This window comes from Erithacus rubecula, assembly GCF_903797595.1.
Source record: "Erithacus rubecula genome assembly, chromosome: 6".
NCBI classification, from domain to species: Eukaryota; Metazoa; Chordata; class Aves; order Passeriformes; family Muscicapidae; genus Erithacus; species Erithacus rubecula.
The window spans coordinates 18304797-18317958 of record NC_136688.1 but is presented as its reverse complement, the minus strand read 5'-3'; the positions used below and the strand labels follow the sequence as shown (position 1 = coordinate 18317958).

The 13162-nt window shown below is 40.5% G+C and overlaps 1 protein-coding gene across 2 annotated transcripts in view; it reads left to right on the top strand.

The window, feature by feature from the left end:
* PARVA (parvin alpha) overlaps positions 1 to 13162 on the top strand; it is a 58728-nt gene that overhangs the window by 23770 nt on the left and 21796 nt on the right. The window contains exon 1 of one of the 2 annotated variants that reach the window (XM_079310181.1): positions 4222 to 4525. The exons of the other annotated variant lie outside the window; for it this stretch is intronic. Within the exon in view, the coding sequence (XP_079166307.1) occupies positions 4474 to 4525 (52 nt within the window). The 5' untranslated portion in view covers positions 4222 to 4473. Of the gene's footprint in view, positions 1 to 4221; positions 4526 to 13162 lie in introns of those variants that run through there. 2 annotated transcript variants of the gene reach the window in all.

The following is a 13162-nucleotide window of genomic DNA, read 5'->3' as shown; positions in this document are numbered from 1 at the left end:
TTTTGTATTTTCAGTAGCGTTGCTGATGTTTAGATTTTGGACCAACACAGCTTAGAAAATGAGAGGAGAGTTTTGCCTGCATTCAGTTTAAAATGTCAACACATAGCAAGTCAAGAAGTCTGGCTCCAGGTGAAGGTTTTAGGCTGAATGTGTCTTGATTTGATGGCAGGGAATGAGGCTGGTCTGTTAAGAGAGAGAGGCTGTATTACTGAGTGCTCCAAACAATCCCATTTTGTGTGCTTGTATGTTGTAGTAAAGGTTTTGTTTATGATATGAGCATAAAACAGTGTGTGTGTTTATAGGTACAACATCATTCTATTCCTCCTGTGTGTTTAGGGGAAAAGGCAATGGGCCTGCCTGTGTTGAATAACACTTGGACCTTGCGAGCTGCATTGCAAATAAAAGTTACATTCTGGGAGAGCTGGAATTCCTCAGGTTCTTGTCAACATAATTTTTGCCATGTGTCAGTTATATTATGGGTGAACTGTGTCATGTCAGTAGTGTTTTATTTTTCAAGAGTCTAATTTCTTGCATTTGCCACTTAAATCTAGTTGGAATTGCCCCCTTTAAATTACTTTTGTCAGCGTTCACGTGTGTTATTTGTGAAGAACACCATTTGATAATTTGCATGATTCATTATAATAATTTCTGAAAACATAACTCTGGTATCTACCTCTCCCCTTGCGCCGCACAGCCTGTGCTGGAATTCCTCACTTTTGGATTTTAGCCCAGGTGAGTGGGGAAGGAAGGTTAGATGTCACCCACACCCTCAGTGCCAGGCTTTCTGGAGGGCAGGGGGTGGCACAAAGGCATTTGGAGACACCTCCCTCCCCACTGCAATTACACCAGTAGATGCTGGCACTGCCAGGGATCTAACCTGTAATTTCTTGGTAAATGAGCACTTTGTGTGACTCTCAGCTTGTATGACTCTTGTTTCTGCTTATGTAGAACATGCAAGGTCTGTCATCTTTTCTTCCATTCTTGTCATTTTAAATTCAGGTAGATTAGATTTAGACTTTTTGTAATGAATCTGCATCATTTTGTGTTCTGCTTGCTCCTGAAATAGCCTGGGGGAACCTGATAGACACGATTTATGTGTATCATTTAGAGGCATAAGAAAGCATCTGATTGATTTAGTCTTTCTTTTGTTAGCTCTTTCCTATAATTCTAATCATCATTTCACTGTAGCATTACACCATTGAGGAAAGTATGGGTTTTCAAAGGCAGGATGTTTCCATATTTAGAAGTGGTGATGCTTAAAGGAAAATGGTTTGGAGGTCTTTAAGCAGATTTTCTGCTACTTCTGGTGTAGCTCAGATCACAGTTTGCAAGGTAGAAAGATGTCTGGCATTTATGTCACCAACAGTAAGTTTAGTGATTTCATTTTGTGCATTATTTCCTGGCTTGAGCAGAATCTGCAGTGGGTAGGATGCTTCTGTGCATCCATTCTGAGCCCTGCTGCTGCTGTTGGTGTGGAAGCAGAGCTGGGTGCTGATGCTGCAGCCCATTTCCCCTGGCAAAGGGGAAAAAGGACTGATGAGATTTGGCTGTGTTTGTTACTGTGCTGCTGGGATGCTTGGAGTCTTCCATGTGGCTTCTAGTCTATCACTTTTACACAGAGCAGGGTGAAGGAGACAGAAACAGTAAGGAACTGAGGCTGGAATTTTCCAATTGGAATCAATCAGTGTAAACACTGGGGAGAATACTCTTCTGATATCAGCCAATGCTCTTCTGTTGGCTTTAGTAAGGCTGAGCACATTTGCTGCAGGAGCTGAGGATTAAGCAGTTGCTCTCCTCCCAGCCTTTCTGATGACTTAACATTGTTTTTTTGAAACATAAAAGTGCTGTTTTGGGTCTGTGTTGCTGGCTTATGTGTTTAAATTGAAGGCTTGTCATTCCTCATGTGACCAACACTCTGAAGAAGATCCACCAGAGAGGTTAGGTAAAACTGTGGGCTTTTTCCCTGCTACTATCTGGATTTTCTCAGAACCTAGATAATTTTATCCCATTTGCATCAAACATGCAGGTAACTTTAGAATCCTGCATCTGTATTGTTTCTAGGGAAGCAAAATAAAATTACAAATGACAGTAATTGACATTACATGCTTTAATTGAATTTCCTCCTCTGTGAACCAAAACCTTTTAACCAAGTATTGCAGTGCTATTTCTGTATTTATTTGTTACATGGGTTAATGTGCTATGTGGCAGATCCAGTATTTATCCATTTTCACAAATTAAGCTATCAGTGTCATGTTGCCTTTGAATTGTTTCCTGTATTGATGGCCAAAAAGGCTTGAATAAGACTTTAGTCCTCCCTGGCCATATTTCTGTTTTTCAAAGCTGAAAATTGCAGGGTTGAAAATGAGCCCTTAGGAACAGTTTGGGAAACTCTAGGCCCAAAGCATCTTACCAATGTGCTGGCTTTTCTCCCTGCAGTGGTCTCTGCTGAGGAAAGGGAGCAGTGCACAGGCTTTTTGAAAGGTGATGTTGTTGTTGTTATATGACAGGGATTAGAAATCAAGCCCTGATTGAGTTTATGTTTGTGGCAAGTGAAAATGGATTGCAGAGAGGAATAGAAATTCCTCTACTGTGTCCCCAAGCTGTGCACTTCAGACCTGCTGAAGTTTTCAACTACTTGTCATGTTATAACCTCTGAGAAAAGAACTCTGCTTTAGCTAATTTGCAGCTTTCTTACTCTGCTGCAACCTCTCCTGTTACCTGGGCATGATCTGTCTGCTTCTATAGGTATAAAAACTCAGAATAAAAGAAACAAATCTCATTTAGTGTTTTTTGTAAAATAACTATTTTTGTGCGTGCAAAAAACCACCACTTTATAAACAGATATAAATAATCACTTATAAAATAGGTCGAATTGTTGATGCAGCTGTAACTTCAGATTTCCTGAATTTTCTTAATACATAATAATTTCCAGCATCCTTCTTGACATTTCAAGTGAAGCATTGTTTTCCTTTAGCTGTGCTTGTGTCCCAAACAGGATTGCCATAATGAAGTATCTGGGACACTTATGATTCTATTCAGAAATGAAGAAAAGGAAAGCTTGGTGAAGAGCTGCCAGCTCAGTATTGTCCATAATTGAATGCTGTTATTCAGCAGTCCAGCAGTGCAGGTTTTCAGTGCCAGAAGGCAGTGGGGCTCCAGGAGTCAGAATGGGGAGCCCCATTACTGCTTGTGAGTGCAGCATGAAATAGAAATGTTGGCAGGGAGAGCTGCTTTTAGGAGTGACCCAAAAGCTGCAGAGCAGTGTCTGTCAGAGCCTCCTTAGGACTGGCAAAGAAGAATGTGGTGTCAGAACACTTAGGAGAGCTCTGGGGCATTTTCTGCAAGGAATCACACCTGGGGGAGAAATGTTGTGTAGCACAGCTGAGTAATCCTAAACAATAAATACCACTCCATTCTCCATACTTGTCTTTTGGCACTGCTGTTGTAAATGGAGTTCCATTGGAAATTAGAAAGGTAACTAACTACTTTCCATGACTTAGAAATGAGCCAGGGATGTGTCACTTCCCTCCTTCTGCTCCAAGTTGAAACAAACTTAGACATTTTATAGCTTCAGAAAAGTTTTAGTCTGTAGAAAACTTCATAGGAATTCGATTTTAACCCAAGTAAGTAATTGCTTTAGATTATATTTTCATTAGTGTCCCCCTTTGGAAGAACCCAAACACCATAAAACTAGTTTATTTCTTACCAGTAGTTTATTATTCTTTTGGTGGCTCATACCTTTCCTTTCCCCTGCTTTTTAGCTTTTGCCTGTTTCAGGGCTAATCCTTGATCCATGTGAGTGTTGCTAATTATTTCAGTAGGGAAGTACTTGCAGAGAAAAGAATACTGTGATCAGGATGTGAATTTAGTAATATTTGTTGGGATCACACGTGCATCTCAATTCAGACAGCAGGATTCAAGTAACTCCTGCTGATCAGACTTTGCTGCACAACAACAACGAAAACGAAAACAAACAAACAAAAAAAAAAAATAAAAAAGAAAGAAAGAAAAAGACATTTCCCATCCAATGTGGCAGTGTCTATGCATAGACTTCCCCTGTGCTTTATGGGGAACTGTGACTTTATTCAGTTGCAAGGGGAAAATGTACAAGTTACCCAGAGCAGAAACAGACTGGGATCGCTAAAAACGTGTGTTTTGCACTTGCCCTTTGAGCACTTTGTTCGGTTGTATGACTGATAACAAAAGCACACAACCAAAACTGCAACTCACCAAGCTGCAAAAAGCAGCTTTAGTTTCTTTTGCAGATGGTCTATGAGTCTCATGTGGCATCATATTAAATTATATAGGCAGTCAGTCGCTTGTTGTGAAGCGATGCTCTGAGCCGGGAGCTGTGATGAGCTTGGACCATTCTGCAGGAAAACAGCTCCAAAGCTGAACCAGCTCCTGTGAGGAGAGCAGCACAGGGGCCTGCCAGGGGCTTCCAGCACCTCAAGGACTGCAGCTCCCCCTGGGATGCACTATGAGGGTGACCCTATGATGGGCTGTGGAGCATTTTGCCCTAAAGGTAGGAGCCCAGACTGACTCATCTGCTTGTTTTGCTTTTCTGGTTATTGCTTTCTGACCCTGTGTTTTTACAATGGGAGTGATTCTTTTGCTTGCAGTAGTTTGAAGATTAGAATGAGAGTTTATTTTCTTCTTGCTTCTCTGAGACTTTGTTTTTCCTGGGTAAAAGTAAAAGAAAATACAGCAGTTAGTATTTAATGTTATTCCATGAAAGTATTTCTGCAATATGAAATAGAATTAGCTGTTTCATCCTAGTGGTGTTGCATAAGGTTATGTGTTTCTGTTAGCTTCAGTTTGGAGTCTTTGGGTAACTCCAGTGTGAAAATAGTGATTTTTATTAGCTGAATTTGCACTCGGGGTGAGTTGTCATTTGTAGTTAAAAGCATGCTTGGTATAGCAATTTTCAAATGGACTATGTATTATACAGTCATGAAGTTTAATATTCATGCTTATTAAAATGAAAACTTCATGGTACTATGCACTTTCTAAGAGGAATAGTAATACAAACTCACTTATGACATCAAAGCTGAAGGCTGCAGAATATTTCTGGGAAACTCCAGATGTGTTAGTGCCATGGAGTAAAACCCATTTGAGGTTATTTATGTGGATGATTGCAGGTTTAGGTATGGCCAGCTGCAAAGTTGGAAATGCAGCCACAGGTAGTGTTGGTGTGGTTGTTCCTCATGATGAAATCAGTACATTGGCAATGACAGCAAGCCCAGGAAATGCATTTGGCAGGTGGGAGTTCACCCAGGGGAGTTTCCCTGTCTGCCAGCTCTTGACAGGTGCTAGCAAGTGCTGCTCCAAAATTCCAGCTTGTTTGAGATGTCCTGGAATAGGCAGTGGCAGTGCATGTGCAGTTCAGAGCTGGGCTTTACCCTGAGGGTGCTGGTCTTCACAGAAACACCAAAATCAGATGAACTCTCAGTTTGATGGCTGGTTTTAGGGCATTTGGGAGTTGGAGCAGCTGTTTGATTTTATAAGGAAATACACAAAATTAGGAATGCACAGAGGGTACCAGGCAGGGCCTGTGAAGGGCAAGCCACAGGGCTGGATGAAAATTATTATTATTGGTTTATATGGAAAAAAAAGGTGTTTTCTTTGCCCTGATATGAGTTTGGAAAGCAAGAGGTGCAGGTATTCCTGTCTGCTCTGTCAGGCTAATGTAACATTAGAGACAAGCTTTTAAGGCTGTATTTTAAGTGCCAGGCTTCCATTTTACAAGTGCAGTTTGTCTCCAGAAAGGAAACATGTAGATGTATTCCTTAAACTCGATTTTTTTTTTTTCCTGTGCTGCAGAATGAGGATACTGCTGTTTTCTTTTGTTAAATGAATTAATTCTGATTAAGGGATTTGAAAATCTAGGCTGGAGAGTGTTGGTTTATTTCCTGTGCAAATTGAGAACAAATTCTGCTTTCCCAAGCCAAACAAGATTTCTAGTTTGTGCTACCAAAGTCCTGTCTTGCATCATGATCTTACATTTTAGTGTAAATGTGCTTTAGGAGGATAGCACAGCCACACTGTTGATCACACCACACTGTGATTGATGCCAGCTGACCAAAGTCCTCCCTCTGGCCAGGGATTTCCACAGACAGCCCTGATTGATCCTTTTTGTCCCTGAACTGCCCCTTAGTGCCAATTCCCCTTTCCTCAGCTCCTGCTGTAGCACTCAAAGCCTGAAACTTTTCTGCTGTCAAATGCACAAATCCACGTTGGCCAAGAGAACCCTGAAGGGCAGTTTGGTCTTCAGGATGCTAGAAGATACATTTCTTCCATTTTAAGGTTTCTTTTACCAAATCCAGCCCTTTTCCTTTCAGAATATTGCTGGTTTCTGCTGATCCAGCCAAAGCCACAGCCTGTTTTTGCCATGTTGAAGGCCTGACTTTAGATTCCAGTTCCCAAATTAGATCCCCATTCTGTCCTTCACTACAAACTTCAGTCCCCTAGGACATGTTGCAGAGACTTCAAGAAACCATCTGTGTGTTAGGCACAAATATTAAACATTGCAAGAAATTGAAAATCTTTTCAAGTCAAGGGGAATAACAGAATTAGATGTTGCAAGTCAATTCAGCTCCTGAATCTGAGAGCCATGGTTAGATGCTCAGGATTGACACAGAAGGTAGTGAAGAATGACTCCAAATGAACAGTTATGCAAATAAGTAATATATCTACATATTTGTATTCATTATTATTTTAATTTTAATTTGGGGTAATTTTAATTACCCCATCTTTGTTGTGTTTGCTGCTTCCCCAGCCTTGGTGTCAACCCCAAACTTCATCCTAGTCAATTTTGATTATAAAGAAAGATCTTGAAGCATGAGAGGCTCTCATAAGATTCTAATGTGGCTTTGGTTTTTTTGTTTGTTTGGTTTTTTTTTCTTTCTGGGATGTAGAAATGCTTGGCCATTTATTACAAATCTTTTACTCTTTTGTCACAGAGTCTTTCCTTGAAGATGACGAGATGCTTATCTCAAAACACAAGACTCTAGGAGCTGCAGTTTGAAAATGGGGGCCATGTGTGACACATAAACCAGTTTGCAGTGTCTGAGAAGGAGCTTTAACTTTCCAATGAAAGTATTCATTTTTCTATTTCTTCAAGGAAAAGCACTCAGCTAGGTTGCTGAGATGCAGTTGGTCTCTCTCAACTTTTTCTCCTTCAAAAACAAGGCTTATAAACTCAAGAAGAAAACAGCAAGAAATTCAGGAAATCCTCAGCTTGCTACTAGTGTGCCCTCACATTCCTGTGTGCTATTTTTGGGTTTTCTCTTAGGAATAGCTAGAACTTGTTGAGCTGGGAAAGACTTCTTGGAACAGATCCTTGGTTTTGTCTTCTCCGCATGAGCGCCTCTTGTTGATGTTGGAATAGCTGCTCTTAGCTGGTTGGTGATTCACAAAATGAGGCGAGTCAGCCCTGTAAAATCTGCTTCTGCACTCCACAATGTTTGGAAAAAATGGTTGCAGTAGGCTGGTGAGCATGTAAGAAGAACAATTGCCTCCACTTGCACCAAGAGGTCTGTCTGCCTGTCTTCTACCCAGAGATTTGTAACTTGAGAAATATCAAAATGTCAGAGAGATGCTTTCCCTTCTTCTCTGTATGGCCCCAAGTACTCTGTGTAATTCTGAGATCCCTCAGTAAATCAGTTCAGGGATCTCTCAGTACACTCCTCAGTAAGTTGGAAATCTTAGCTGCCAGAGGGTTTGTTTCCATAAAGTACTTTGCTGTCCAAGGATTTGTTTCTATAAAGTGCTTTGCATTTAGGGGTGCCACCAGCTAACACCCTGTATGTTCCTGTTGCACAAACACCCTGCCAAAGTATCTGAGGCTCTTTGGAGTTTGTTTGGGGATCAGATTCCACACAACACGTTTTGATAAGAACTCAGAATGGTCTGAGCATTTCTCATACTCATAGTTTGTTCTTCAGTGGGAATAAGAATCAGCATCAATTGAACTCTTGTCTGTGTTCATTCCCAAAATTGCCTTTTGGGATTTTTCAGTAGGGTTTTAAACACTCCAATAGGGTGACAAGCTTTTCAAAACATCTGCAGATACTGCTTATGTGTTTTAAAAGATGTGATGAGAGGATGTGTAGAAGGAATGAATGGAATGACTGGCATCTGTGTTAGCTTGGCACTTCACTGCTTATTACATCTTAGAAACTAGAGGGAAATTCTGAGAAAGAACCTTCATCCCAAGTGAAATGTGAAAGCATGGGCTGCTTAATGAAGCTGGCAAAAGAGAATCACATGTACTCTTTTAAAAAAGGACTGAGTTTGCTTCCTGATTTTTTTTTTTTTTTTTTTTTTTTTTACCTACCCAGACCAGACATCTGTCTGTCTGTGGAGGGTTTTTTTTCCCTGCCAATTGCAAAAAAAGGAAGAAAGGAACAGAAAACTACTCACTGGGGTACTTGAGAGTGGCTTTAGACTTTAAAGAAAGTTCAAGGGAAAATGCCTATAATTTGTTTTGCATACATGAAAATCAAATCATAGCATTTCTCCCATCTCCTTTTGTGAGCAGCATTACTCCTGTTCTTTTGTGTTCATGCCATGTTTGGTTTAATGGAGAAATGAGAAAAGAAAATAGATTCTTTTTTGGAGACTGAGTACTAATGCAGAAACATTAAAGGCAGGCACATTGTTGTCAGCCAGTTTGCATATTTATTTACTTTTACAAATGGTTGGCTTGGAGTCAGCAGTTAATGGAATGAGAATGATGTTCCTGTACAGATCATTTCCTGAGAAACATTTTCAATTACAAACATATCTCTGCTTTTCTTCCCTCGTTTGTTATGTCTTGGAGAATAAATGGGGAGTAGCATTTACAACTTAAGGTTTATGTTCTGAAGACAATTTTAACAATGATCCCCACATAAAAAGGCCCTTTTGTAGTTGCAGACATATGTTTATGATGTTTAGTGCTGTGAATATCAAATTTCTGGTGGACGCTGTGTCACACTCTGCAAACTTGTAAACATCTATAAATCCATTGGATCATTTTAGTACCATGTGTAATGCAGATTTATTGTCTTTTGTGTGGATTTCTTTTGTTTCAGAGTTAAAGTTGAGCTGCCAGAACCCATGCGTAATGAATTATGTATCCCAGAAAATTAGGCAGTACTATTTTAGATTAATATTTTCTTTTCCCGTTGTGGACTTATATGATGCATGTGCACAGGTATTAGAAATTGACATTTTTGGATAGGTGGCCCAGAAAGTAATTATGTTAAGTTTGCTTGACTAAATAGTATAATGAACTATGACTTTTTGAAAATGTTTTTTCCTTTTTTTTTTTTTTCTCATTCTCTAGCTGTCTTAAGTAATTTCAGTCAGTTTTCTCATTTCCCAGTACAAATCCAGAATTAGCCCACTGGAATAACACGGGTTTATAGAACTGGAGTATGTGAGAGGGAGCTGGTATAAATCAGCACAAATCCACAGAGATCTGTGTGGATACAGTCATTTACACTCAAGTGTGCATTACAGGCTATCAGGGCAGTAGAACTAAAGCTGCTGTTGTGCACCAGTGGTTACAAAAGCAAACCATCGAGGTCGTGGGCATTTACCAGAAATTTGCACCCAATAAAGGGAATGTGAAACCCAAACCAAATTAATCTAAATTTGGCTCAGCTCTAATTGAGTGTATGTAAAGCACTGAGAGCAGTAAAGACATTTTGTTCTGAAAATCAGCATTTTTCTAAACTGGCTGTAGTTTCTGGCTAAGTATCTAAATGTATGTAGCACAGGTATGCATGTTTGAATGTGGGCATATGTACAAATATCTAGGGTTCTTCTGGTACTAGGATGTCTGCAGCTAGCCTTCCAAATGGTGCTTGTTCCAGGAAAAAATAGCTCAAGATACAGACATGACACGTAAAGCTGCTGCCTACTGTAGCAGTTGAAAATACCAGGTAGATCTTGACTTTCTTATAGAAAGCTTAAACTCTTGGAGTCATGTGAATGTCAGCAAATCTCAGCTTCCACCAAAAAAATCCCGAAACAAAACAAACACCAAAAAACCCCACAAAAGAACCTAAACAAAAAAACAACCAAACAAAAAAAAAAAAAAAACCCAATCCAATGTATGTGAAACCTTAAAAATGATGAAGAGCCTGAATGGAAGACCCTTACGCTAGAGAAGGAAAGGCAATTAAGGACCTGCAGAAATGCTATGTATGTGTATATGTGTGTAGGTGTATATGCATCTGTCTAAACCTCCTGGATTTGAAAGACTGAGATTAGAAGCTCCTCCAAAATTACGGTTTGGTTCTAGTTAATCACACACTTTCAGAATTCATCCATTCCTGTTGTAGCACTACAGTAATATTAATTTTGTAAGTGCAGAAGCAGTTACATGGGGAAGACATGGCTGCAGCACTCAGAGGACAGGCTGTTTTACTCTGCATCTTGCTGTATTTATTTCATGATGGATATAAAATCCATCCAAACCACAGAGAGTGCACTGGGTGATGTGGCATCGCTGAGCTCAGTTAAATAATGAGATGTGTTTCATTCAAATCAGAATAACTCAAAGCCCTGAATACTAAATAGGGCAGCAAAAAGCCTTCAAGCACACAAAATAAACGAGTAAAAAAACCCAAAATGAAACTGTCTAATAAATACAATGTGGAGCAACAGGCTGCATGTGCTGGAGGAATTAAGGCAATTTGAAGCGTACGGGCAGCACTGCACTCCGAGACGTGCAGCTCCAGTGGCAGCTGGATGCACACATCACAGGGCAGAGCTCAGAGCACACTGGCTTTGATAGCATAGGTTTGTGACCTCGCAATCCCAGAGCATCTAGAGCTGTAAGAATTGCATCCAGTCTAAAATAGCTGCTGGAGTTGCTGTTGATACAGGCTCGCAGGCTCCGGCGCCAAATTTGGTGCTGGTGTGATGGGAGGAAGTCTGTTGACAGCTGATAGCAGTGGAGTTGCACTTGGTTACATCATAAGGAATTTGGCACGTGGAGCTGAATCAGAAGTCTGAGCAGAAATGTCCTTTCCTCATCCAGAGTTAAAACTGGGACTTTCACATTGCCAATCCACAGAGATTTGTCTGGCCCAGATGCAGCTGCTGCTTTTCAGGGTCTTGCTTTTGAGAGTGCATTCCCCCAGTTCCACTCAGTATGGTGACTGAAGAAGAAAAATCCTGAAGGACTTTGCTGTCATATCCAAAGGGATGAAGTCCCTTTCTTCCCAATGTCATCACAATGAGCACAAGTCCTGTGGTAGCTGATGAACTTACTTAGGCTGTAAGGCTCAGAGTGCAGCTCTTACTGATGCTCCAAAGCCATCCCTCAAAATATTTCCAGAAATTAGATTATGTTATGTTAATTTCAGCTGCTGCAAAAATTGCCCCAATACTGTGTTCTTGCTTTTTATTAAAATACTAAGTTGCTGAAGTGATTTCCATGAAAATTAATTAAAACAAATTAATGAAAAGCAGCTGAAAAATGGACTCCTCTACTGGAACTGTGGTATGCAAACTCTTAACCTCAATCACATATTTGTGGTTGCTCTTTAAGCACCTAAGTGTATAGCAGTGATTTGTCATGATATTTTTTGATAGAAATTCTTAGAAAGTGAGGCTGTACCACATAATACATTTTCTCTCAGTTTACATACAACTTGATATAATGCATGTGCTTACCTGCTCCATTTAGTAATGTTATTAATCCATAGTTTGCTCTTCAGTATTGGGAAAGAAGTGAAAAAGATGCTGTCAGACTCAGGGTTTCTCCATCACATTTTCAGCTTGTGGGGGTCAGCAGGGCAGGAGGAACCTTTATTGTGGCTAATACCAGCCTGGGGCATGGGTTGTGAACTGCAGAATGCTGAGGAGGAGCTGTCCTCTCTAAAATCTGGATCCACCTGGGATCTGTGGATCATCTGGAGGTGTGGTGTTCTGTAAATGGCTCTGGCAGGTGTGCAAAAATCTGTGCTTTCAGCAGTGTACAGAAAGCAGAGCTTGGCCCCTGCTGTGCAGTAAATGTAACACTTGCATTCTAGAACACGTCAGTGTTTTAGTTCCCCATGTATATTTATTATTATCTTATTTGTGTTTTATGTTCACTTCTCATGCAAAGATGTGGCAGGGGTTTGTTTGCTTTCTTTTCTCTGAGAATATGATGGAGGTCATGTTAGTGAAGGTAGAATGTTGTGCACATTAGAGGACAGGTACAGCAAGGTTCAGTGGGCCTTGTCAAGAATTCCTGGCATAGCCCTCAACCTTGAAATGCCCACTCAGCCTCCTTGGAGAACTGTCAGCAAGCTCTGCCAGCAGGCTGCTCCCTGGGGACAGCAGCCACAAGCTTTCATCACTGCCCTTCACTGGGAGAAGGAGCTGACTGCTTTCTCCAGTGGGGCTCACCCAAGCAGAGATCCAGCCCTCTGGGACAGGACAGCTCAGTGGAGGCACTTGGCTTGAGTAGATTTTATTTACTGTGCTCCCCTTGGGAGTGATGTGAAAAAATCCCATGTTTTCTGCCTAGGAAGCTTTGTGCAGAAGTCCTCCAAGAGCTAAACATTTCAGAGCAGAAGAAAGACCTCCACAGGGAGGTTTTCTACCCGCTGACATTTTTATGCCCATAACCATTTTAAACAAAAAAAAAAAAAAAAATTAAAAAAAAAATCAAAGAGGTTAATAAAACCTAGAAACCAACAGTGATTTTCTCTAAGGAGTGCTAGCAGTTTCAACAATTGCCATTAAGTGTGAGCAGTTCTCGAGATTGTACGTGCTGGACCAACTTCATCCTTGCTATAACTCCTCAGAACTCAGTGGAGTTACATGAGGGATTAATTTGGTCCACTGCTTTCAGCCATCAGTTGTAGAGAATATACAACAGTCGAGGGAACTGTTATTGTCAGCACTGTTTTCTGTCCCTTTAGAGCTGCTCAGTATTTGTATGTTACAGATACATAAGCAGGGTGAGTGTATGGAGTGAAGTTATGGCTTCAGTGTTGAAGGTAGTGGATTTTTCAGAGTTATTTTTGTGTCATTAAAAGGAATAAACATTCCAGCAGCCATTATTGCTGTGGGTCATACATAGATGCTCGAATACAGCTACTCAGATTCTTGAAGCATGCACAGAAACATTTCATCTGGCAGACCACAAAACATTTCATGAAGCATTGGAAAT